The following is a 26,067-nucleotide window of genomic DNA, read 5'->3' as shown; positions in this document are numbered from 1 at the left end:
ACTACCAACCATTCTTTTTTCCGTGTGTAGTTACCTGGCGATATTATCGCAGATTCCATGACCTCCATATTTTGCAGGCTCCACTGGCGCCCCAGCCTTTCTGACCATAATTTTAAGGGTCAATCGTTTACCCTTCATACCAGCAGCTTCAAGTCTACGTTGGATTTCTTCTGAGAGGCTCAGAAGGAAAGCTTCTGCTTCCTTAGGCTGAAGGGGAAAAACAACAATATGTTTAGATAATTACCAGTTTTCAAATATTGAAGGTAAATCATTAAGTGTTAATGCAATCCAGATTGTGTAAGCTGAAAAGAGCAAGCTGACTCACAGGCAATTGTCTTAATTTAACTTTCAAGTGTTTTGTTTACATTGTAGGTTGCTGTAGTTAGGTGAGATGGTAGATTTCTATCCTAATGCTGAAATAAGTAGGAAATACTAAGTCCTTTTAGAAATAAGTGCTTAAAAAAAAAAAAAGTATTTAGAACCCCCAACAGAATTGCAAGTCTAACCTTAAGGACACACGTAGAAGATGAAGAGCTTAGGGCTTATAAGGAAAATCTTTTTCACCATGAGGAAAAGTCAAGTAGTCAACATGTTGCTCAGAGAAGTTGTGCAGTCTTTGTTCTTGGAGGTTTCCACCACCAGACTGGTCCTGAGCAACTGGTCTGATCTCATAGCTTCCCCTGTTTTGAGCAAAAGGCTGGACTACACAACATCTTAAGGTCTCTCCAAAGCCGATTTTTCTATAATTTCTATAAATGCTTAAGTTCTCGACAAAGAGCTGAGTTATTTTTTAATACAATTTTGTCAACAACACTCCCCCCTCTACAATATTTGTAAAAAGTCTAATAAAAATGTTGTACTGGAGCAGCTCATTATGGTTTCAGGCATGGCATCTTGGAATAATCAGCATTTAAATGAAAGAAAATGCCAGGTGTTGACAAACCTACTGTGGTTCTCTTTTTCTGTACCAGACTTGTATAATGAATGCAGAATAGCCAGCTAATTTTGTGCTAGCTTCTTTTCAGTCCAATATTTTTGCAGTCTCTCCTCCCATTTTATCGTTTGGTCTCCTACTTCTTCATATTCCTCATGTCTATTTGGTGGCTAAGACAGTGCTCTAACAGATCAAAGTGTAAGTGACAATAATCAGAATATGAGAAGATTCGTCCACAGCTGAAAGAATTCACTGCAGAAAAGGAAGTAAGTTTCAATTTACCTGTGTAAACCTTATTCCATAGTTGATTTCTGCTGAAACAGATTTTCTTTCTTTTTCTGTACGAACAGGTCGATCATCCAAACCACGACAAAATCTGTAGAGCATCTGACCTGTTTTTGGACCAAATTCTTTTTGCAGTTTTGACATTGAAGCACACTGCAGATCTCCACAGGTTTTAATTCCCAAAGAAGCCAGCTTAGATTCCATTGTCCTGCCAACCCCTAACAACAAAGCAATTAGTTCTGTTAACTCTACACAATTCAGAGCCAGTCAGGTTTTGAACAAATAAAATTTGTCTTTTTAAACCTATACTAGGTCCTATCAAATTAATAAATATACACCATAAAAAAAAATTCCACTCAATAAAACATGGTTCAAATGGAAACTTTTGCTATCTTCACCTGTATTTCTTTAATCTATTTTATATATTTATTTTAAGATGTCATACTGCAGCATGTTTCTTTATTTCTGGGTAAAATGTGAATGACTCCTGCTTGCAAATCTTCTTGACAAGGTACTGCCTGTTACAGAATATATAGGTCTGAACATCACAACAATCAGTCCAAAGAGTGTCCAACATATATATTATGGCAAAACGTACTATAAGTAATTTAATCTAAAAGAAAACTAACTAATATTTTGACTAGTGTTCCACTGCTTCCTAGGTAGAAAAATAGTATTTCAAGTAGAAGTGATAGCATACCTATAACACTTGTGCTTTGAATTACCAAGCACTAGAAATTGTAGGTATCCATGGCAACGGCACATATGTAAGTGTGATAAACTTAAGTATATTTCTGGGTTTTGGAGAGATTGCCTTTTACTTCTGAAAAATATTAGTCCTTTGAGTTTACCAAAGTCAGCAAAAGTTAGAAATCTCAGGTAATCAGCCTCTATCTTTAATAATCCGTTTCTTTGTCCAAGTGGCATTACTGACACAAACACTAAGAAGTTTTTACTATGAACATGAAAGTGAATTCTGAAAAAGTTAAAATACTCAAGTCGAAGCACAGTACCATATGAATAATTTTCTAGAGGAAAAATATCTCCTATAAGTTCTGCCAAAGAGAAATGGTGCTGTGCTATAATATTATGTTTGGCCATGGAAGGGGATACATAAAGAGAATTTCTGATAAACCTGTACCTGTCTATGTATGCTATTCCTACCACTTTGTCATTTCAGTGTCTATTGCTGTCTATTTTTTGTTTCTCTTCTCTTTTTTTATTTTCTTAAATGGAGAAAAATACTATTTTGAACATTTAACACTAAATACGTGCATACACATGCAAGCTGAGCTCAGCTGATCACAAACATACAAAGCATAAATGAGTGTTTTACGCAGCACTGTTTGCACTATGTCTGTGTCACATTATACTACTGAAGTATGGAATAACAATACAATATAGAATTACATGCCAGGAAACACTTTAGCTTACAACCATTTTAAAGTATTTTCCTAGAACAATAAAAAACTATAAAGCCTGTTTTCATACAGGTGTATTCTGTATGTCCTTACTGTCTATCACTCTCCCAGCACAGTAACTCCAGTTCCCTGCCATCTCTCTGTGAATGCTGCTATGCCTTGGAGAACCTCCCTAAAATTTGTGGGCCAGAAATGCTTCTTTCCTGCCCTCCAGCTTTCTCCTTGGTCCTCTCTATATCCACAGGCATCCCACTCAATCGCTCCAGTTCTCCCTTACTTCTCTTTTCTATCTGACCCAGGAATGCAGGACAGAAAACACATACTCTGGCTATACATATGATGACTGGGAACTACTGCAAAAATGTAAAATAGCTGAACTTTGCCTGCCTGTCCCTCAAAGGATGTACTCGCTTGGATCACTCTCCTCTGTCAAGCTGCCATTTTTCACAAAAGGTGCGGAAACATTATGTCATTAGCACTTCTCTCCCTCAGCAAGATTTGGCTGAAACAGCCAAACAGTTCATAAAACTATTAATACTTTCATACTTGCAAATTATAAATCATAATCACTGTCACAATGATTTCTTCAGACAAATAGGCAAAAAAACCAGTTGCAATTTGACAAACCTGTTGTTGTTCTTTAAAAGAATCAACACATTCTGTCACAGTTTGCAGTATACCATTGACTAAATATCCTTACACAAAAAAATAATTACCTGTGTAACAAATGCCTAATGTGTATTCTACCAGAACCAAAAACTGTCTATAGCTGGATGCAAAGCATAACAGTGGTAATACTCCCACAGTAGCCTTACTTTCTACCTTCCTCTCTATTTACCAGCCATTCTAATACAGCTCATTTTGCAAGCAGAAACACTTCTCTAGTTCGGTAACATTCTCCTCCACCAAATTTTATTTCTTAATTTTCCTTCTGTCCTTATTCTCTTTGAAATCCCTCAGAGTTTCTTAGATGCAGCAGAGATTAAACAAACTCCTCTCTCTCTCATTTTTTCCCTTCATAGATTCTGTTTTATTATGGCATCTGTGCTATTTTTTCCAACTCCTGATTTCATATGCTCCTTTTTACTCTCTTGGACTAGTTCTTAGTTCTAAGCAAACCCTGCCTCTCTCAACGATAAGTACCTGATGCTACTCATTTTATTACATTCACTATGATACAGCAATCTAGCACTCGACTCATCTAAATAATTTTATTAAAGGATATAAGGTTGCATAACATACTAAATTCTGAGTTTCTTCTGTAGATCATACTGTGTGAATCCATAAAATTCTTTACTACAAAAGATGCTTCTCAAAGATACAAAAAGGTCACAGAGATTATTTTCAGAAATTTCAGAAATTTTCAGAAATCAGTATATCTTCTGTTTTCAGATCATAACCATGGAATAGCATCTAATCTTGTTTGATCCAGCACACAGATTTGTAGCTGAAACTGTTTTAATATCAGGAGGCAAAACGTCCTCCAAAAGAAAGGAGTACCTGGAAGACTGGTAACAAGTTGCCCTCTGATAAAATCATCCACTTCTTCAGGTTTTAAGTGATACTGTCCATCTGGTTTTGCTTTACGAGTTGCCATTCTGGCCAGCAGAATATTGGAACCTGTATAAACAACAAAGTACGTCTGTGTTAACTTATGTCTTCTCAAGTAGAATGCTGCAGTTCAACAGTCAAGGAAAAAAACGCACAAAGTACAGACAAATTCTTTATCTTTTACAAAGGATTTAATGAAATATTTTCATATATATTTGCAGTTATCCAATTCCAAATTAGCAGCTAGCCGTATTTGTGATTACAGCAGTGCAAGTGAACTGGTAACTGCAATTGCAGAGTTAAAACCAACCAAGCAAAAAAAACACCCAAAAAACCCAAACCAACCAAGAAGTAAGTGCAGGACACTTCACTAAGAACACTGAATTTATTTGTCTTGGTTATGTTCTACATGTGTAGAGGTACAGATAAACAGTTAAGTGCAAATGACACTGCAGAACTTCAAAAAATCCACTGTGGTCAATGTAAATAATACTTAGGTGACAATTCTATCAAGTATATTATACAAGAAATACTGGAATTAAGCTAATATTTGGGCTTGAGTATTCACTAAAAAAACCCAATGACTTTTAAATTATTATATGCACTCATGAAGTGTGGTGGGAACAAGACCTATTTCAGAACTTTTTCTTCCCTGTTTACAGGCTTATTCGTGCCCAGCCAATAAGATCTCTGAAATGATACCCAAACACATTCATTATTGCCACTCAAACACCCTGTTCTAAGATAAAGCAAACTAATAAAAGGTCAGGGGAATTCATGACTCACAGCACTGTGTGTTACTATTGTTCTTCTCCTCCCACCTGTGTTCACATTCTTTTTGCCTATTCTAAAATTTTAGTCATTAAGAACAGTAACAGAGTTTTATGTCCACTGTTTCTCCTGAGAGGTTAAATTGATGAAACAACTAATGACAGATTTCTCATTCAACTTCCTGTTTAACTTTGGGTATCCATGTTTTCTCTATAGAGTACTGAAGATTTTTGATCCTCTTATCTATCAAACACACCAACATAGCCTCTAATACAATGAAATCTCAGTGATTTACCTTCTGCAATGTATTATTCCCACAACACTGAAGTGAAGTAGGAAACAACTAATACCTCACTTAACAAATGAGAAACCAAGATATGGGATGTTTATAGATGAGTGTTTAATCTTTCACCAGCATTGTTTAAATCAGTTTAGTTGAGCCACTAAAATCTTTACGGTAAAAATTAAAATTATCCAACTGGCCTAAGCACGAGCTTCTTAAGTTTATCTCCAATCAGACAACAGTGTTGAGAAGAGATCTCAATAGTATAACAGTATCTATTAGAATTTACATTTTATTATATGGGTAAAACTTTCCCACTGGGCAACATATAAATCACTTTCACAAGATACATGTTTCTGGCAGACCATGTTTTTGAAATAAGGTCTCTACATTCATGTAATAGTACAATTGTTTCCTCTAATTTATTTACTTAATGAATTATGAGTGAAGAAACAAAGTCCTTGTTGTGTACCTACCATATGAATTTCTAGAAAGGATACCAAAATAATTTTCCAATATCTCACACAAACTGATTATTAGCAAAGAAAAAAAAAATGCTCATAGTTATTTGCCTCTTTCAATCAGTAAGAGAACTATGATATCAAATTAGAAAATAAATTTTTAAAAACTAATTCTGCTCTTTCTATAGAAAAAACACACTAAATAAGCATATAAAACAGATTACAAATGTGTTTCAAGTCAAAACAAGACACAAACAGGAATCCAGGGAATTACAGTCTCTGTAGTATGATAATCATAACAAATAAAGGAAGAATTCTGCTTACAGTAATGAATTTAAGCTTGTGTCGTAAGTGGATTTCATACACTTATATACACTCAGTATATTTATTTACAGATATTCAACTCTAGTGTTAATTAGGGACAAAAACAAACAAGAAAGGAAGGGGCCAAGTGAAAAGAAATCAAGGAAGTCTTTTCAGTTGTGTTATTTCATATAAAACACCTACTACAAATCACACAAACCTTTGCTTTCAATACCTTCTAATAATTATGCTAAATCATACCACCCTATAAACTCTTACTGCCATCTCCAATAAAGAACAGAATTTTTGCTCATTTTTCTATTTACTGGAAAAATACAGTAGCATTTCATAACAATGAATGTAATAATATCATACAGATGGAATTTTAGCATACTGTTGAGATAACAAAGGAGAAGCGATAGCAATTTTAAAAATTTTTGCTTAAAAGTTTCCACTTATGAAGTTTTTCTTGCATTTTTATTTACACTAATTTAATTTAAATGGCAATATATTCTGTACCACACAAACACTTAAAGAGTTTTAGCAATCTTACATAGCTGTGCTACACCTAACAATAGCAGGCACTTCTTGTAAACAGAATTGAAACAGGTACTTACCCATCCCAACAGAAGCAGTGCATTTAGTTTGGGCTTTGATTTCGGTGCGGATAGCATTTGCAAGTTCGTCAGGAGTCAATCTGGTCTCTGTAAGGATTTCAGTGATATCTACTAGTGCTTCATCACAACTGACTGCTTCGATGTTATGAGTATAGCTATCAACACAAAGTAAAGGAGGTGAAACACCAGCAACTGCTCACCATCTGTTAAAACAAATATGTAGCAAATAAAGTCTTCCTTTTGTGTTGGCATTTCCCTGCTTATTTTGTATCACACATCGCTTATATATTAAAAATGCTAAACCAGCAAATTACAGCAACACTACTATTGTATGACTAATTTAAACATGCAACATGATTTTAAAGGAACAGCTGGAGAAGGAGTTGAATACTTATTTTTCATTGAGAATAATAAATTTCCAGTTTTGTTCAAGTGCATTTTAAACCAGAAAGTAGTTTCTAATAGATGTTACTCCAGTAACCCATTCTGAAGTTACTCAAAAAAGCTCTTGGAGGACTCTCACTAATAAGCAGGGATCTGCTTCTCATAGTGTAATCAGTAAAAAATTTAACAATGACTCCTTTGGAAGTCAGATGTTGACTGTTTATAGGATTTGGCTTCAAGATGAAAGAATGCTCAGAGGAAGCACGGTGCTCAAAATAACAAAAATACTACAAAAGGAAGATCTTGAATAGGAATGGCTTTATTAAAGCTGAAGAGTAACATGGAGATGAAAATACTAAATCAAATAATGGCATTCAGCAGTGGCAAATAAAATATGCCTGATAACCTTACCATTGAAAGATCATGTAAACAAACAGCACGTGTTACCTTGCTAATATTTCATATACTGTCCGTGCAACTTCTTTGTATGCGTCAAAATCATACGAAACTGCTTGAAGATTTGGACACAACTTTTTTGCTTGGCCAAAAAACATTCCATTCTTTATGCCGACTTGTCTAAAATTAAATAATAAAAGACCCCAAATAAACACAGTACCAACTTTTCCACAAATTAATATGGGGTATACCCAAATGAAGTATTTGTTTTTCCCACAAAAAAGAGTTACCAATACAAAGGAATTTAGTCCAACTGCTAGCAATTTAATAGGTAAGAAAAATAACTGCAAATAGAGTATTTGAATTAGCTGTATAATACTTAGGCATGCAGCATGAAGAGCCTGCCTTTGGGAACATGCTTAAGAAAAAGTCTCCAGAACATACTACTTGCTATCTTCTGTTTCAAATTAAAACCACACATATACTACAGTGACTAAGGTAACTGGATCTTATATTCCACTGTGCAAGCTTACAAAATTATGCTCCTGTAATAAAGAAACTCTTAACTTTTTGAGATACAAATTTAAGCCTGCCTTTCCTAGCACGCTTGAGAAAGGTTCCAATGAAGGAGTAATTTCTGGAGTATTACTTCCATCAGGGAAGGAAATCGTATTTCCAAGACTGTGCTTATATTTATGACAAGTTGTTTCATACTCTTAAGATATGTTATTGGGGATGCTCAACGTAATCTGTGCAAGAAATGGTTTTAAGTTTAGTAATCACACTTACTGTCTGATTTTAACTAAAACCTTCAGTAATGAAGTGTTCTTAATTCCATAAAATAATGCAATTTTGATACAAAGAAGATAACATTATGAAATCAACAATATCACAGTGAATGGCATAAGGTTTTCCTTAACAGACTTTGTTTCAAGTAACATGTAGGTTAGGTTGAGAGCTATTAAGCAGTGTTTAAAAAGCAGCAGCATCCATAGGGAAGACCTTGTGTTAAACTCTAACAACCTATATAACTACAACTTTAGAAAACATAAAAAATCCCCAAATTCCTCTTTAGATTAAATTTAAAGAAATTGACTTAACTGCTATTTTTGGACATTTTATGCCTATCTGTATGAGATTTTCAAGCAATTTGATAGGTAACTTTTACCTACCTGGCTTCATAACTACAAGAAGCTATTTCAGCCATGGACAGAACAGTGAGATCAAAGTCAGCTCCATTCACACGTGTGGAATCCGGATGCTCCCAAACTGATGAGTCCAACTTATCAGGTACTCTAATTTCTGCTTGGAAAATAACATTTACATTTGGTTTTATGTTATTCTTCTTAAGAGTTCAACAGAATGAATGTGACTAAAATAAAAATTATGGATTTTATTTTATACCATTTCTATACTGCTACCTGTTGATGAAGAGGTTCTTGATACTATATGGATTTATATCATGGTCCAGGAAAAAAAAAAAAAAAAAAGAACCCCCCACATAGTAATCTCTCTCTGCAGATCAGTATGTACATATTACTGAGAAGAGTATTAAGCTACAGAAAATGTCTGTTTTCCTGCTGATGACTAGACAGCAGCTTGTTGGTGACCACATACACTATACTGTAAAGTAAGACTGATCTCAGTTAGCTTTAATGACAATAAAAATGATCAAACACTTGAGGCTCACTGCTACAACCACATCCTGTAAATGAATACAAGACACTCAAAAATTTACCAACTGCTTGGCTGAACAAGAAGACACTTAGCTACCCTTCTTTTTACAAAAAAGCACAACTACCACACAGAAATTAAATTCAGAATAGAAACCCACATTTTATCATACTTAATACCTCTTTCTTAAAACTTTGCTAATAATCTAGATACCACAAAGTGATTTTTAAAAAGTAAAATAACCAGAATGCTAATTAGCTCAAATTAAAAAGTGCTAGCTAGAAACTTATATTTCCTTTAACACTCTTATGGGGAATATTAATCGACAAAACTTCTGCTGTTACTTCCTAATAATTCTCTTATTAGGATATGTCAACTTCTTTCAAATATCACCATGAATTTATCTTGGATCAAAATGATACAATTACAAATACTGCGACCCCAGACTGAAAACGAGACAGACCTTCCCTAATTCTATAAAACTTCACTGCATGCTCTTAGATAAATTTTAAAGAGTCCTCCAGGCCCACTGCATACTAGGTACTAGAACAGAATTCCACGACCCTGAATACTGGAATCAAGTAAAGCATTTTCTATTTCTTTCTGTCTGGGTTTTCACAGTATGTAAATCTTGAAAGACACATGCCTATACTCTAAATACAGATCAGCCTGAAAAAATGGCTAGATGCAAAAACTACTATGCCCTCCCAAACTCCCCATCAGAATCAAGACAACAAGGTATCATACAGACAAAAAGCTTCTATTTACTTAAAATGAAATCTAATATATATGTTATAGTTCTTTTTCATTATTGTAGTCTGTTTAATACCATACAACTTTGTAATATAATAAACAGGTAGTTTTCTTCAGAGTGCCACAATGCTTCATTATATTTCATGGTACTAACAACTTAGACACTGACAATTTAACTGAAAGGAAACATGGAGCTATGTGCACACACGAGTAGTTATCAGACCAGAGAAAGTGTTGTAATGAGTGAGTGGAGACAGCAGGGGTAGAGCCTGACTCATGTGAAAAACTGCTTTTATTCAGAATTTCTGCTAAATTTGTGCACCTTTTTATGTCTTAAATATTTTAATGTATGATGAGCTCAGTAAGTTACCTAAGATGTCTGCAACTGAAAATTAGAGCAAAATTATGCCCCAAATAAAGACAAGAATGACAAGAACAATTTCCTTAGTCCATGCCTTCCTGTGCCCTGGCCTGAGATGATGCTGTCATCTTGTCTATCTTCATTGGACTCGTCGACTTTTTCCACATCGCAGCAGAGCAGATCCCCCCATGAGCTGATGGAGTCACTTCATGTGAAATTCAGGGCAATGCAGAACACATTGTCCTCAATGGAAGGCAAGGTAGAGAACCTCTCATCAAAAGCTGGGAAACTAGACAGGCACATGGTGAATGTGGAGCAACGGATGGAGAAATCAGAGGCCAGGACCCAAGTCTGTGAAAAAGAAATCGCTGAGAATAAATCTGTGACTAATATGATGGTTAAAATCTGCTGCTCTTTAGAATGAAAAAAAGGGAGATACTAGGGTTGAGGGAAAGGAAGCCTAGAAAACATTCACATCTTGGGCATTCTGGCCATGGAAAAGAGACCCCAAACTATGAATCCTGATTAACATATGTTAATCTTCTATCTTTAGAACATGAATGTTAAAGATGGCATGTATGTAGAGAAGTAACTTCTACTACCCAGAAAGTCTATCTCCAATTCGGAGATTTAGGGTGAGAATGATAGCAAGTTTTTAAATTTAAAAGTTATACAATCTTGGATGAATTCAAACAAGAAAAAGAAAGTATTGCATAAAAGATTCAAGATTCTATTGACACTAGGTAATTGTGTAGCAATGCAGATCAAAGGCAGGAACCAGTACCACTAAAGAAGTAATTTGCCAAAAAAAAAAAAAAAAAAAAAAAAAAAAAAGAAGTAGCTGAAGCAGCAGAATCCAGTATTTGGTCAAAAGTGATTCATAAGGGTTTCGTTTTGTTTATTTTTTGTTTTGTTTGTTTGGTTTTAATTTGGAACTTTTTTTCTAATAAGCAAGACCTGGAGAAGGCAAAATCAGAGAACAGTCTGGAAAGCATGAAGCATCAAAAAATGAAGTGGATTCCATGTTAAAGCATGGATGTAAAAATATGCTCATGTTCAAAGTTGGTCACAACTACCTTTTTATTTCATTTATGTAACATGTCCCCAAATAGAACTGTGTATGTTTAACAGCATAATTTAGCATTCTGTATTTTTGATATTTTAGAAAAAGTACTCTTCTATGTGATACATGTACCTACTGGACATTTACCTCTGGAATGGCAAAATTAAACACATGCTGTGAAGTGTGTCACATAACTGTCTAAGATACGGTAATGTTAGAACAGCCTAGTCTGCAATTCCACCTTTTCATCTAAGACCACAACTAACTGTAATTTCTTTTCCCCAAAAGGAAGACAAGCCACGTACATATGAGAATGCAAGCAGAAACAACAGGTTTTATTTTTTGTTGATAAAACCACTGTACATGGAGATAAAAAATTAATAAAGAGACTAAAAAAATATTAGGAACTGCAGCTAATGAGATAGAGATTATAAAAAGAGTGTTAGGAAAAAATCCTTTCACCAAAACAATAGGTTGCACAATCAGACTAAGCATCAAGAAAGAAAGAGCTAGCTGCCTGCCTGTGTGCAAGCCAGTGATATTCGATGCTGAAGTTAAAGAAATGAATGTGTGGATATCCAGAAAAAGCTGCCACAGTAAGAAACTGAGTTTGTTATACAATGAGGCTGAAATCTGCTGTAGCCTTAAGTAATAAATATAGTAGAAGAGATACTACTGAATTTGTGAATCACAAAGAACATGCTAGGTATCAGCTAAACTTCTGTAATTTAACTGCCTCACTCTCCAAACATTGCTTGATTGTATGAAGTCACACCCTTATCCAGTCTAAGGTCCTAATAAAAATTATGAAGTCACTGTCTAAACCTGAACTACCAATAAATAGTTCATACACAAGCTATACTACAGAAAATCCAACTCCATAAAAACCACAGCTATCTTTGTAACGCACTTATATATGGCATTGCAAACAACACAGCAGAAACTAAAGTCTGGAGGATCCTGAAAAGTCCTTAAAAAGTTAAAGGCCAGTGGGTTCCACAAACATATATTCTACCTCAGTTTTGAAGTGTTCTTAAAACTACAGCAACAAATACAAATAAAATGACATCACTTCCTGTAATACCTTGTTTCCAAATGTCTTTGAAAATTGGCAGAATTTATTAGTTTGGTTTTTTTGTTTTGTTTTGTTTTTTTTTTTTTAAGTATTAACATTTCAGAAATAACCATGGAAGAACAACCTGTCTTTATCCACCTCTTGAATCAACAAAATAACACTGAGTTGTAAGCTTTTTAACAATAGTCCTTGCTACCACGAGGTTGGTAAAAAGTGCATGTACAAGGGACAAAGGAGAAACTCAATTTTCACATCTAAACTGAAATGAAATAGCAGCTGCCCCTTATATATAAACTTTTTACCAACCTTGTGGTAAAAACTAAGTTTCAAGCTGATCAAGCAGAGTGGTGGAGAAAAAAAGAGAAACAAGTTGCCAATGTTTAGCAATATACTTTCTCATACTAAATGCAGTTCAAGCAGTATAATAATAATAAAACTTGGTAATAAAAATATGTTTTGTTTCCATTAGTATACTACTACTTGAGGACACAGAAAGTTACACATTTCTAAATTACTGCAGGCAAGTAAGGAATTCTCCAACTATGACAGATGCCCTGGTTTTGAGGAAAGAAAGTACTGGAGAGACAGAACTCATGAAGTTGCACAGACTTTCTAGAAACCTAAAATGCTCTAACGAACACCCAACTTAACTCATTGTACACAGGTATTGTACACATGCAATTCAAAAGCCAACTTCAAACAATCAATTTCTCACTGGCCATGTGCTGTCATTTCTACTTTTATAGCAAAAAACGTTTCAGTAGCCTTTTAAAATTTATTTTGTACCTTGTCTGTAATAGACTTACTTAGAACAAAGTGATCTCAGACAACCTGTATTTATTTCTTAAATAATTACTTAACATTATATCTCATACACAACCTCAACGAATGTGAGCAAACCCTAAAACTACTCTAAAATAATTCATCCATACTGAGCAAAGCTAACTAACAAGAAGTCAACAGTGGCATGTTATTACTGAGGCCACAGAGCACCATGTTGTCCAAAGATACTTCTTTTCTGAAATCCCCTGCATGAAAAAATCAAATTCATCCACTGTGCACTTTATTAATAACTTTAAGGAAAAAGTCTTCAATAATGACAGTTAAAAACATACAGACAAACAAACAGACTTATCTGTACCTGCTTTGCCATTCAATAGCTTATTCTGGTAATATTGCTGTTCAATCTGGGGGTTTGCACCAGGGCGCAGTGGTGCCTTTCCTGCACCTCTGTTACTAGTAACAGCTACTGGTTTTCCTGGGGAGAAGAAATGCATATACTTGTAAGTCAACATCTATAATAGCTTACATTTTAATAATAGCAAAACTAAGGTAAGATCATAAAGATGCCTGCTTTATTTTTTTATAATTTTTTTCAAGCTTATATACTCTTACAGCATTAAGGAGGAAACAGCTATGAAGTGACTTTGCATTGTGACTATCAATTTGCTGTCTTAATTGCGGTCACGTGTAAAGAAATGCTTTTAAAGAGTGAAAATACAGCCATACTAGTTTGTCTTTATTAACAAGTATAACTGGAAGCTGTGAAACTTCACCAACACCTTAATGATTCATTAGTTTAAGACACAGCAGTGTACTGATTTTAAATACTTTTATCATGTTACCAACACCTTAATGATTCATTAGTTTAAGACACAGCAGTGTACTGATTTTAAATACTTTTATCATGTTTATTAAGTAATCTAGGAGAGTATGCACATACCAACACACTCAGTTCCACTTGTTTAATTAACTGTACAAGATCAAATCTTTAATAAACTTTTGACTTTTTAGTAGTATCAACACCTCCATAATTTTTCCACAGGAAGCTAATTTATGCACTGGAAGTTCTGGCAGACTTCAATGGAACAGAAAAAAATATTTGCAGAAAAGTCCTAGGTTCTTTATATTCCAGTAATGGAATTTGAAACTTGGCAGGAAATAAAGTTTTATAGACCCAAACATACCAGGAGTATCTCTGATACAGTTGCTCCTGCCTTTGGACAGAAGAGAGCAAAGGAATTGTATATAACAGCTTACTCTTTCCCAGGGTCTGTGATAGCTGGGTGTCAGATGGTCACCACTGCACCAAATCTTCAGACTTGTGCATGACCAGAGTTCAATGTTTGCACAGAACAACTAGTATCTCCACTTCTGAATTGTACACTTGCAAAAAACCCACCAAAACTTGCTAAGGAGCTCCACTAACTCTTCCTATGCCCTAATGATGATCACACAACTCAGACTTCTAAATGGCAAGTGAACTGTTCATCCTCCAGGCCTTATAATACTTCATGTGTAAGAGCTTAGATAGAAAAGGGAAGGAGAAGCAAATTTCCCTTGAAAAAGATGCATCAGGCAAAGAGACAATTAATTCTCAGCCTTGACCTTTCCACTTTTCTAGTTAAACAAAGCTCCTTATGTTACTTCAGTAAAATTATTAGGATAACCCCCCCCCCCCCCTTTTTTTTTTTAACAGAGTTACCAAAACCCACTTCTGGTACAACTAGAATTTGATCTCCAATTTCTAATATGGTAGATTTAAGTCTCAGTAAGATATGTGCAATGTTACAGAGAATGGTTGCTCCAGATTTTACTTCTCTCTTCTTTAGATAATGAAAGGAGACAACAAGGAGAATTCCAGTTCTCTCTTCCACTTGCTTTTGGATTGTAAGAAAGTAAGCAGGAATATGAAAGTTGCATGGTCTATCAAAGATGCCAGTAAAAGAGATTAACATGGAAAGTTAATTTTGTAAGTGTGCAATTCTGCTTTTATTTTTAAAGCCTTAACCAAGTAAACTGTAACATGTAGACAGAATTAAATACTGACCTTTGAGATCTGGTCTATTTCGGATAGCCACAGACACAAAGAAGCAATCCATATCCACGTGCATTATACAGCTCTGTGGCTTGGCTGAGCTCGCAACAGACACATTACCTAGTATGAAGATACACCAACAGAAAACTTGAACCCTAATTTACACACTCTGGTACTACTCACAGTAGTCATCAAGGACTATTATCAAGTTTTTACGATGTTAAATTATATAGAATTTTGTTTCTTCTCACCAAGAAGATATTTACATTTACAAAATTCTCAGAGAAACATAAACATAAACAGTAGACAAACAGCCTAAAAATGCATCAACTTAAAGCTTCTATTTTATTTTCTCATAATTAACACCCTATACCTAACAAGTTCCCCCAGTCCAAGGAGATTAATGCATGTTTGGGAACTGGATCTTAATTTCACTATGTTAACACTGAATCTGGAACAGAGAACTTTACTTCTTTTTGTTCATCAATCAGAAGACTGTTCCAAAAGACAAAAAAAAAGTTTAGCTGCACTAAGACCCACCATTAATTCTTCATGAAACACACCAAAATTAGTTTTAAACCTCCCATGCAATTGGATTTTGTCATTGCTGTACCTACACTCATGCAAACATTCAGCAAAGATGAGCAAGATAGCTCCAGACTGAAAAACTTACATGCCTAAAGCACTAGAAACACTTGTGTCAAGTATTCTAGAAGTTCACGTCTGGAAGTCTCCTCTGACCTACCAGAGAAGGCTATATCTAACAAAAACAACATCTTAATTTGAACAATGCATAAAGTATAACAGTGAAAAAATACTTCAATACATCAAGTGAATTGTTCTGCTTAACTTCTGAGTTAATTACTGAGTAACCCGAAAAATGTTCCTGTTTTTAATAATTTACCATTTGAACTCATTCTTTGAAAAATAAGGACTGTCTTATAAAGGGCATATTTACAAATCAAGTGATCAAGTTAATGCTTAAGAAGCTGCTACTTATCAACTGCAACACAGTCATTAACTATTTGAATACACTAGGCCAAATCAAAGAGAAAATAAAGATATATTAGCTTATACCATAATTTGATGGAAAAAAAACACATCAAGGTAGTTCATAAGCTAACATGTTTTATAACTGGGGTGTCCTAGCACAAACACAGAATCAGCTAATTTATCTACACAGTGTTTTTTTAGGATGTGGTAATTTATCATCAAGCATATTTTCATAAGATTACAAGTGAGTATTTTTACAGTACAACAGAGTCAGAATCTCTTCGATGGTACAGAGCTAGCCTTTTAATTGAGTAAGACTGTAAATGAGAGATTCTAAAGATGCAAAATACTTTATCTGTACTTGTAACACTTTGTCTCTCATGAATTACACATATTTTTTCATTTTGGCCCTTGATGTAATGATATAAAACATTTCTCTTCTGTCAGAAGCCAGGTTCAGAAGTCTTGTATGACATTGCTACCCATTTAAACAGACCCAGAGGTATATAAAACTCTTACTAACAACAACAAAAAAAAATTTAGATTTTAGTTCACTTCCACATCTTTTAAATTTTCACACTAAACTATAAGCAGCAAGGTTTTTCTTCTGTTTTTTCCCCTTTCAATTTTCACACAGCAACTACAGACTTGTGTATTTAGATTTATGTAGTATTTTTTCCCCTTGATCAATCCATGTATCTTGGTAAAGTCAGGAATATGATTTCTACAAGGATGAATTGAACATAGACCAGAGTATCAAATTAAGTCACATTTTAAGTTAAAAAAAACCCAAACAAACAAAAACAAAAGTAGTTGGATTCTTTAGTTTTCAGTGCATCAAAGTCACCAAACTTTTCCACATAGCCTGACTGTAATGTAAATATTGAATACTAACCTACTTAGTCTCAGTTAGACATTTAATGTACAAACAAAGATATAGGTCACCTTCTCAACATAAACCTTCTTAAACAAGTATCTACCTGTGTCAGTTTTAAGTGCGGACCTGCCTGCTTTCCATTTTTTTAATTTTTCCCTTCCTGGAAAGACACCGCTGTTTTTTCTCTGCAGGCTGTTGACAAACTCTGTCAATTCACACTTCCATGTTGATATATGATGCAGTCTTGAATGTGAATAGAAGTCAGAAATAAAACTACAATCTGAAGGTTTGGACACAGGTAAGGAAGCTGCCTTGCTAGGAGTAGGTACAGAAGTGCTTTTTGTGCTTGAAGGCCCCTGAACAGTGGAGTGGTGAGCACCATTTATTTTAGCATTACTGTGCAAAGATGAAGATGAGGATGAATTACTCATAGTCCTATGTGGATTCCACGTGAAGTCTGTATTCCTGTTGCTTTGCTGCAACTGCTGCGTTGTGCAGTCTCTAAAGTCAACCATGCCTTTTTCAGTCGTCCCCTCCTCCTGCACAGGGCCTGGAGAGAACCTATTTGCAACACCGTTGCCGGAGGGCACCCAGCAATCCTGTGTCTTTAAGGCACTGGTAGAAGTGTGTGTGTGTCCGTTAAAAACGGCAGTGCTGTCTTTGTGAGACTGAATCCCATTTTGTTTCCGTCCAGGAAGGATCTGCTCCAGCTCCATAAATCCAAAATCATCGCTTTCTTCTTCCTCTTCTTCATTCCAGCTACTTACTCCATTAGGTGTGATCTCGTTTTCCATCTCACATTTGTTAATATGATTTCTGAAACAGATATGATTATTTAATACCATATCTTTATGAAAAAGGCACATTTACAGGTCATTTCAAGTGCTAAGTATTTATCTTCCTAATTGTTATCAGTATATACTCGAGTAGTTTTTACATCCTCAAGACAATTATCTCAAACTCTGTCCTCTCAATGTCACAAAATATTGTATTGCTGTACAAAATATTTCATACATTTGGTGTATTATTAATGCAGCACTACCAGAAGTTTACACAGGAGTGACCAAAATCATGCTCACATTAGAAAAGCTATTTCCAAGGACTGTAATTTGACCAGCAGTCTCCAACTGAATTACAATAATTACTTATTTGCTAACAGAACTGTACTACCATGGGCAGCATGAACGGTGCAGGAATATGCAAACCATCAGAAGGAGTAATCTTTTTATCAAGAGATGTGATTTTCCTTATCTAGTTACAAACAAACAAACAAAGAAAAAAAGAAAGTATACATAGAAAACTTATATTTTCTAGAAACATACTTTAGATTAACCTGTTAGATTTATTTTATTTTCTTTCAAGGAAAATTCTGTTCAAACTCTATAAATCAAACATATTCTTGGCTTTTGACAAAAACCCAAACAAATTACTTTTCATCTTTTAAGCATATAAACCAAAGTATTCTGCCACAAGTGCACTGGCCATTTACATTTACTCTGACAGTATAGAGGCAAAGCTTTCATTCAAAAAAGTAAGTGTGTAACAAACCCTAAGTGGAATTAAAACCAAACCCTTCAAGGGTTGCGCATACTCCTGATCTGCAGAAAAAAACCCAACCACCACTCCCAACTCGCAAAGGTAGCAATTTAAGTACACAAAAAAAGGTGGGAAATGATCAGCTATCCAGTATACCAGTGAAATCAGAAAGCCAATTAACTGTGACAACAATTTGGTTAAGATTAGCACAATCATAAATTACATTAAACAGAATATTTTTGAGGAGTTTCATGGTTGAAAGTGGTATATCCAGTGGTACATACTTAGTATCAGTGGCTAGGGCAGGTTTTTAAACTCATGCTTTTCAGACTAAATTGATATTTTTGGAAGTCTGCATATTCTCATTTAAAAAATATTAACAATACAATAATAACAGGTGCTGGTGATTAAATCACTCATTGTTTAAAAGATGGGTAAGAAATACTGCTTAGGATATTAATTTTGTGGCACTGGTTTTATTTTTCCTATATATAGTCAAATCCCACTCATGTGGTAGAGTCTTCTCAGCATTTTGCAGAACTGGATTTTAAACAGATCAGCAGACTGTGGAAGAACACAGATCACCATCACAAATCAGAAAGTATAATATCTTGTACAGCATCCTTGGCTCTGAGCAGTAGCATTGGACCAGATGACCTCCAGAGTTCTCTCCCACCCTCAACCATTCTATAATTTTATGATTCTTGCCTCTAAACAACAAACATGTGCTTCTGAAAAAGATGCAGGAACCCTCTTAAAAAAATGTACAGAATAGTCTGTCCAAGTGGAAGGTTTACTTCCAAATTCCTATTCCTCTACCAGTTAAAAGTTTTGCTGGTGCTTTCTGTTCTATTCCCTTCTCAAGGTCTTTTAGGAGAATTTTTTATATTGCAATTGGATATTTTAATCCATCTTCTCTCTCAAGCATGACTTAAACCTTGGTATTAGCATACTTAAGGTACACTGTGACTTTTTTTAAAAAAAGAACTTAACTAGTATGCATTTACATTTGTTCCTAGGCACCTTTAGCAAAAGCAATCAAATCATACCAGCTTTTTTTGAAATAAAGACCCACTTTTCAGTGTCACTAGTCAGAATCTGTTAACATATGCCTGTTGCTTCCATACAAATATGCTACATCCTCAGATTCCCAGGTCATGTTATCAACTGAAGTGTAGTCCAAAGACCAGAGACAAGGCTCGGAGTCAAGGTAACTGTAGTTCTGTCCTCAACTATTCATATAGCTATACCTTATTTTTAATTTCAGTGCCTCAGAGCTTCCGTCTTATAAAGCTGAAATGAATTTTAAAAATGCTACAGAGTTATAAATGCAAACCCATTATGGGTGAATGATTAGCATCTGCATTACAAGATCAGAAACACTTACACCCTGTTGAGATCTTTAGCTATATTGCTTGGACCTGGCATGGCATCTTCAGGTTTGCATATGCTATTAAAGTTGAGACCTTTTTGAACACTTGACTGCTTGGTGTAAAGCTGATACGGAATGTGTGAGAGGAGACGTCCAGCTTTAATGCTGAAACAAACAAACAAAAAAGGAATAGATTACTACTTAAGACATTTTAAAAAAACCAACCTTCTACGCTAAAAAATACCTCATATACAATAAATTATTACTTTGGTCATTACCTTTTGCTGTTCTGCTATACGTACTTGCAGTCCCACAACCCCTTTCCCACTACTAACTGGATTGAACTGAAAAGTAATTTGTCACGTGGAGACTGGTACTACAAAAGACATTTGCACAGCTGTGTTGGTCAGTTGTCTACATCCATTTCTCTTCTCCAATTGATGCACACAAACCCTAAATATTTAATTTCAAAACCAAAATAAACAACGCCCAGTCAAAAAAACCCTGCTGAGTGGTCCAGGTTATTCTAACTGAACAATGCTGACTGAGCTCTTTAACTTGGAACAATGCAAATGCATGTGTTCTAAGCCAATATGGGCAGATTTTGAAGGACGTCAGCTAGGATGTGGTTCACTATTAAAGGAACTACTTTTTCCATTCCAAAAGGATAACTACCCCTTCTTGTGAGAAAATTCACTGAAGAAAGCTAGACAGAAGAATAATTTCCAAATAGACCTTCCATAAATATCTACCACAATCATTCCAGTTCTGTCCTATGTGTTCCACTGTTCTATGTATCTCCCTCTTCTTTTTCTTCTTCCACTGAAACTGCAATTATACTTCAATAACTACTAAATTCCTTAGGGAAGTTGTGGACTTTAAAGTGGAATCCTCTCAAAAATACACCACAGCATGATTTCATCTCTCCACCCCAACGCCTGTTGCTGGCAGTAGAGATAACAGCCTTCCCGGCCTATACTTTGAACACTGGGTCAGAGATGCTGAAACTTCTTACAGCAGCAGAACCTCTCTCATATCAAAGAAACTTAATACCAGTGTTCAATTTTGAACATACAATTGGATTCAAAATTTTAAAGAGAATTTAGGTCAGTGACAGATACTGTTTTTCTGTTCTTCAACACCTGAATGCTTTCTCTTGGAGATGTGCTTTTTAACTAGCTCAAATCTGTACTACTGTCAAGGGAGCTGGACAGTGGAACAAAAGCCCTTAGGAGCTTTCTTGCTGCAATTAGAGAAGAATATAGTGGGAGATCGCATTTCCCAATTAGATAAATTAAAACTAGTTAGGCATATACATAGAGACCTGGTAAGGTTTCTATGGGAATGGAATAGTAAAAACAGCCCTAAAAATACTTCAATTAAATATTGTTTGATACATGAATATATAGCATTCATAAAGGAACAACATTTACATTAAACATGCCAAACAGAGTTAAAAATACACATGGTAGAGTTCCAAAGCTTTCTTGTAAAGAAAGTGGTGATGCAGCAGCTAAGCTTTTACAATGGCTGGTTAGACTCTTCCTCGTAATACTGCATGAACCTGGGTGCATTAACAGCCCAGGTAACATTTCAGAAATCATTACTGCAATTTCAAGATGATAAAACCCCCCACATTTATTTAAGAACTTGTTTATGCTAGGGTTTTAGCTACTGGCATAGCTGCATTACTAGATCAATATATGGTTTGTTTTTTTTCAAACTGTATTAAGATGCAGCAACAGGAATCCTGTTTTAGATGCATCATTCAACATCTTTCCCCATTCCACACTCCCTGGATCACAGAATTCATAACCACTAAAAAAAATTAGGTTGGAAAGGACCTCTGGAGGTCTCTAGTCCAAATACTGCTCAAAGCAGGGTTATCTTTAAAATTAGATCAGGTTGCCCAGGGCAGATCTCCAAGGGCAGAGATTCCAAAACCTCTCTAGGCAACTGTTCCACTGCTTACACTCTTTCACTGTGAAAAATCTTTTCCTTATAGTCAGTTAAAATTTTCTTTACTGCAACTTGCAACTATTGCCTCTGGTCCTCTTGCTGTGTATCTTGAAGAAAAATCTGGCTCCACGCTCTCTGTAACCTCCATATAGGTAATGAAAGACAACAATGAGATCCCCTCCTAGTATTCTCTCCAAGCAGAACAAAACGAGCTTCCTCAGCCTCTTGTCACATATCACATATTCCAGGCCCCTGTTCATGTTGGTGGTTCTCCTCTGAACTCACTCCAGTGTCAGTATCTTTCTTGTACCAAGAAGCCCGAAATCACAGATTGCAAGATGTAGCTTCAGAACTGCCAAACAGATTGGAAGAACCACTCCCCTTGACCTGCCGGCTGTGGTGTTGTTAATGTAACCCAGTGTGCTGTTAGCCTTTATCTCCACAAGGGCACACCTGCTGCTCCATGGTCAACTTGTAGTCCACCAGGACCCTTAAGTCCTTCCCTACAAGGGTGTGTCTTGGCCAGTGAGTCCCTAGCTTGTCTGGTTGCATGGAATTAGTTCTGTCCCATGTGCAGGCCTCTGCATTTGACTTTACTGAATTTCACGGTTTCTGTCATCCCATTCCTCCAGTTTGTTGAGACTCTCCAAAGGGCAGCCCTGCTCACCACTGTATCAACTGTTCCCTTCTATTTGCTGTCATCCACAAACTTGCTGAAGGTACTTTCCACTGTATCACCAATGTCTACATGGTTAATGAAGACATTAAACTGCATTTGCCCCAGTATCAACCCTTCAGAAATGCCACCTGTAACCATTTGCTAGTTTTGACTCTGAACTGTTGACCACTACTGTCTGAGCCAGGGTGTTGAGCCAGTTCCTCATCCAGCTAGCAGTCCACTATCCAATCCATACCTCCCCAGTTTGACTAAAAGAATGCAATGGCGGACTGTGTCCAAAGCCCTACTGTAGTCAAAGCAAATGGTATCTACTGCTATCCTATCATCCCGTCATGTCACCATAGAAGTCAACCAGGCTGGTCAGGCATGATTTGCCACCCTAGATATATAGCTTCCAGGAAGGCATCTTCCACAGTCTTCAGGGACTGTGGTGAAGCTGATCACAGTGAAGTTCCCTGGATCCTTCTTTTCTTCCTTTCTGAAGACAGGCATGACATCTGCCTTTTATCCAGTCTTCTGGAAAATGTACTCTGATTGCCATGAATTTTCAAAGATGACAGAGTGGTGTAGCACCGGTATCAGCCAGCTTCTTCAGCTCTTTTGGATGCATTCTATCTGGTACTGTAGAGTTGTATATGTCATGTTTCCTTAAGTGAACCATAAATTACGCTTCCTATATCTTTGGTAGCATTTCTTTTCTCCAAACTCTGCCACAAGGTACACAGGCTTTCATGACATGAAAGCAGACCTTGCCACTAAACATTGAAGAAAAGGCAGTACTGAGTACCTCAACTTTTTCCATTTCCTTTATCATGAGGTTGCCCCACTATTCAACAGCAGGCCTGCTCCATTTGCTTCCGATATAGCTATAAAAGCCATCTCGCTCCCCTTCAATGCTTTGCTAGTTTCCAAAAAAAGTTACTGTGTAGAAGTAATGTGGCATCTCTTCCGAAAGCTGTACTCTTTTAAGATTGGTAGCTTTTATTTATTCAAATACTTTGCATTCTGAATCCTCATCAGAAAAAGGAAATTAAGTGAGATGTACCAGACTAGTTTTTTGTTTTTCTGGGGTAATTATTTTAAACTATTTTCTTCACATTTGTGTTAGATTAACACAGATCTTTAAGAAAAACATTCACTCAATCTGAAACTCAAAATAAGGAATCTACAAACTCTATGGGTAGCTGGTTTTAGTGGTTAGTTATCCTCAACCTCTGAAAGGTGATTTTATTATAAATGTCAAAGAATGCTTGTTAAAAGAGTATTGAAATTTGAAAGTCAAGCTCTCAGATCACCTTAATTTGGCTTCCATTGCACACTGCACAACAACCTTGCCAAGCTAATTATGTCATTTATTTTTCAAATAAAGGAAGAAAGATTTAGGAAGGAGGTCTGCCTGCAAGTCTCTTCCTTCATTTGTTGCAGAAATGGAGAGGCAGCAAAGACACACAAGGCGAGTGCAGAAAGAATGATTTTGCTGCTAAAGCAACCACGTACTACTGTGCAATACTGGATTTTGCAACTACTGTTACCACAGGATATCTATGTGATGCCAATTAAACCAAAATTCTAGAGCTACTTGCATTTAACAACAGGTTTATGAGAGTCTGACTTTAGACCATAGTTCAGAATGTTCACAGTTCAGAATATGCAAAGCTTTTCATGCAGCAGTGAACTTCAAAATACGCCTTCCCATCCTTGTATAAGTAAGGCTGAAGGCTTATCTTACATAGTTCACATAGCATATTCCAGATTATTGAGATTTTTTTGTGTTTTACCTTAATGTCTTTTTGATGGCTCTCAAACAAAAAATGAAAATAATAGCCATTGTAATAAGTGCCGTGGTAAGTTCATTAATCTTTGGAAAGCAGACAGATGCTAGACTGATAAGCACCAATAAAAGACAGGAATTAATTATTCATTCCATTATCAGCAAAGAATTTGAGTCACATGCAGTAAGTAAGCAACAGGGTTACAGAGACAAGAAGCAAAACCCAAGTCACTGTATTAGCAATTTGCAGCCTGAACTCAGTCTTTTCTGTGAAGAGAATGTGGCAGGTACCACAGTGAAAAAAGATGGCGTGTGACCATGTAATTAAGGACTAGATCATAATGTGTGCACACAAAGAAATAAATCAAAACTCCGCAGACAAACAACCTTTTGCAACTTTGGATGACAAGACTGAAGATCTAACAACACTGATTTACCAGCAATTTGTGACAGTAACATTTTAGGGTTGATTCTTAACCAAACTAGAAAACCCCAAATCCATCATATTGCACTAAGATGATGTACACATTAATATTCAACAAATTTGGAACCTCTACATCCACTGCACTGATTTTTACCAACTAATCTACTGAGGAGAACATCATTTGGTATTCCATATGCAGAGATGGGAGTATTTAACCAATGAGTGCTCTTCAGTACTGTTGAGAGGAAGGAAAAAAATAAGGGGTTGTTGTGAAATTAGCTTTTATTCTAGATTCTGACATGAACCCTGTTTTACTAAGACGGTGAGTTCCCTGTCTCCTTGTGCCCAACCCCATGTATCTGTCTATACTCAGTTCTTCTGACTTATTCTACAGTACAATCTTCTAGAACCTGAACAGAAGATGACATAAGGAAAATTTTAGGAGATTTCACACATTAGGTTCTAGTAAGTCTCTACTGAATGTATACAAATTGATTCTTCCAACTTGGTTATGGTTAAAATCATAACGAGCTTTGATGGCATCAATGAAAACAGCCATATCTTTCAAATAAAACCACACCTATCACCAGTTTTCGAAGTCCTTAAACTCATGGGTGAGGCCCTAAAACTGTTTTAAAAAAAATGTACCTAAAGTCTTTTTCAGACTGAGGAACCTATAATTTCTGACTAAAGTTTAAAAAATTTACCTTAAAGATACATGATATGAAACAGCTGAATCCAAAGGGATGAAAATCAGCAAACTGAAAATAGGAACTGCAAATAGCATTTTACAAGCATGTATGCAGAACAGTTCTTTGCCTGTTTCTGCTGGTCATCTAGGAAAGAGGCTAGTTAAGAATAGCATGACACTGACAGAATGATTTCCAGAACATATTCCTGCCTGTTCTATTTCCCATGAGTTCCTCAGATGGAAGAAGACAGATGCAAGCCAGATTAACTGCTCTGAGCCTGGCTATCATAAAACTAGTGGGTTGGGTTTTTTTCTTTTTGGTTTCATTTTGTTACAAAGTCACAACATAATAAATGTTTAGATGGATTAATTTCAATTTTATGAAAATGCTTTTCAACTGATATTCTTCTTTATTTACAGATGAAACTTATGCAACACACAAGGCAAGGGGTTAAAAAACATTCACCTGGCACTTATTTAAACATACTGAGATGCAGGCTGATTGAATATTAAATGGAATCAGCAGGGCAATGTTAATTTTCCTGATATGCCTGAGACTTTCTGAATGTTCTTAGTGAAGTTTCTTAAGGAACAATCACTAAGAAGCATATCTTC

At 35.7% G+C, this 26,067-nt stretch overlaps 1 protein-coding gene across 10 annotated transcripts in view; it reads right to left on the bottom strand.

The window, feature by feature from the left end:
• Positions 1-26,067, bottom strand: part of REV1 (REV1 DNA directed polymerase) — a 63,392-nt gene that overhangs the window by 19,241 nt on the left and 18,084 nt on the right. For 5 of the 10 annotated variants that reach the window (XM_049834585.1, XM_049834588.1, XM_049834584.1 and 2 more), the window contains 10 exons: positions 19,944-20,093; positions 17,124-17,836; positions 15,163-15,270; positions 13,474-13,590; positions 8,579-8,711; positions 7,458-7,586; positions 6,627-6,781; positions 4,141-4,260; positions 1,217-1,437; positions 35-207 (listed from right to left, as the gene is read on the bottom strand). In XM_049834585.1, the coding sequence (XP_049690542.1) occupies positions 35-207; positions 1,217-1,437; positions 4,141-4,260; positions 6,627-6,781; positions 7,458-7,586; positions 8,579-8,711; positions 13,474-13,590; positions 15,163-15,270; positions 17,124-17,836; positions 19,944-20,093 (2,019 nt within the window). Of the gene's footprint in view, positions 1-34; positions 208-1,216; positions 1,438-4,140; positions 4,261-6,626; positions 6,782-7,457; positions 7,587-8,578; positions 8,712-10,203; positions 10,516-13,473; positions 13,591-15,162; positions 15,271-17,123; positions 17,837-19,943; positions 20,094-26,067 lie in introns of those variants that run through there. The other 5 variants (XM_049834589.1, XM_049834590.1, XM_049834594.1 and 2 more) reach the window with 5 other exon arrangements.

This window comes from Accipiter gentilis, chromosome 31 (genome assembly GCF_929443795.1).
Source record: "Accipiter gentilis chromosome 31, bAccGen1.1, whole genome shotgun sequence".
Lineage (NCBI taxonomy): Eukaryota > Metazoa > Chordata > Aves > Accipitriformes > Accipitridae > Astur > Astur gentilis.
This window is presented reverse-complemented; position numbering and strand designations above follow the sequence as displayed.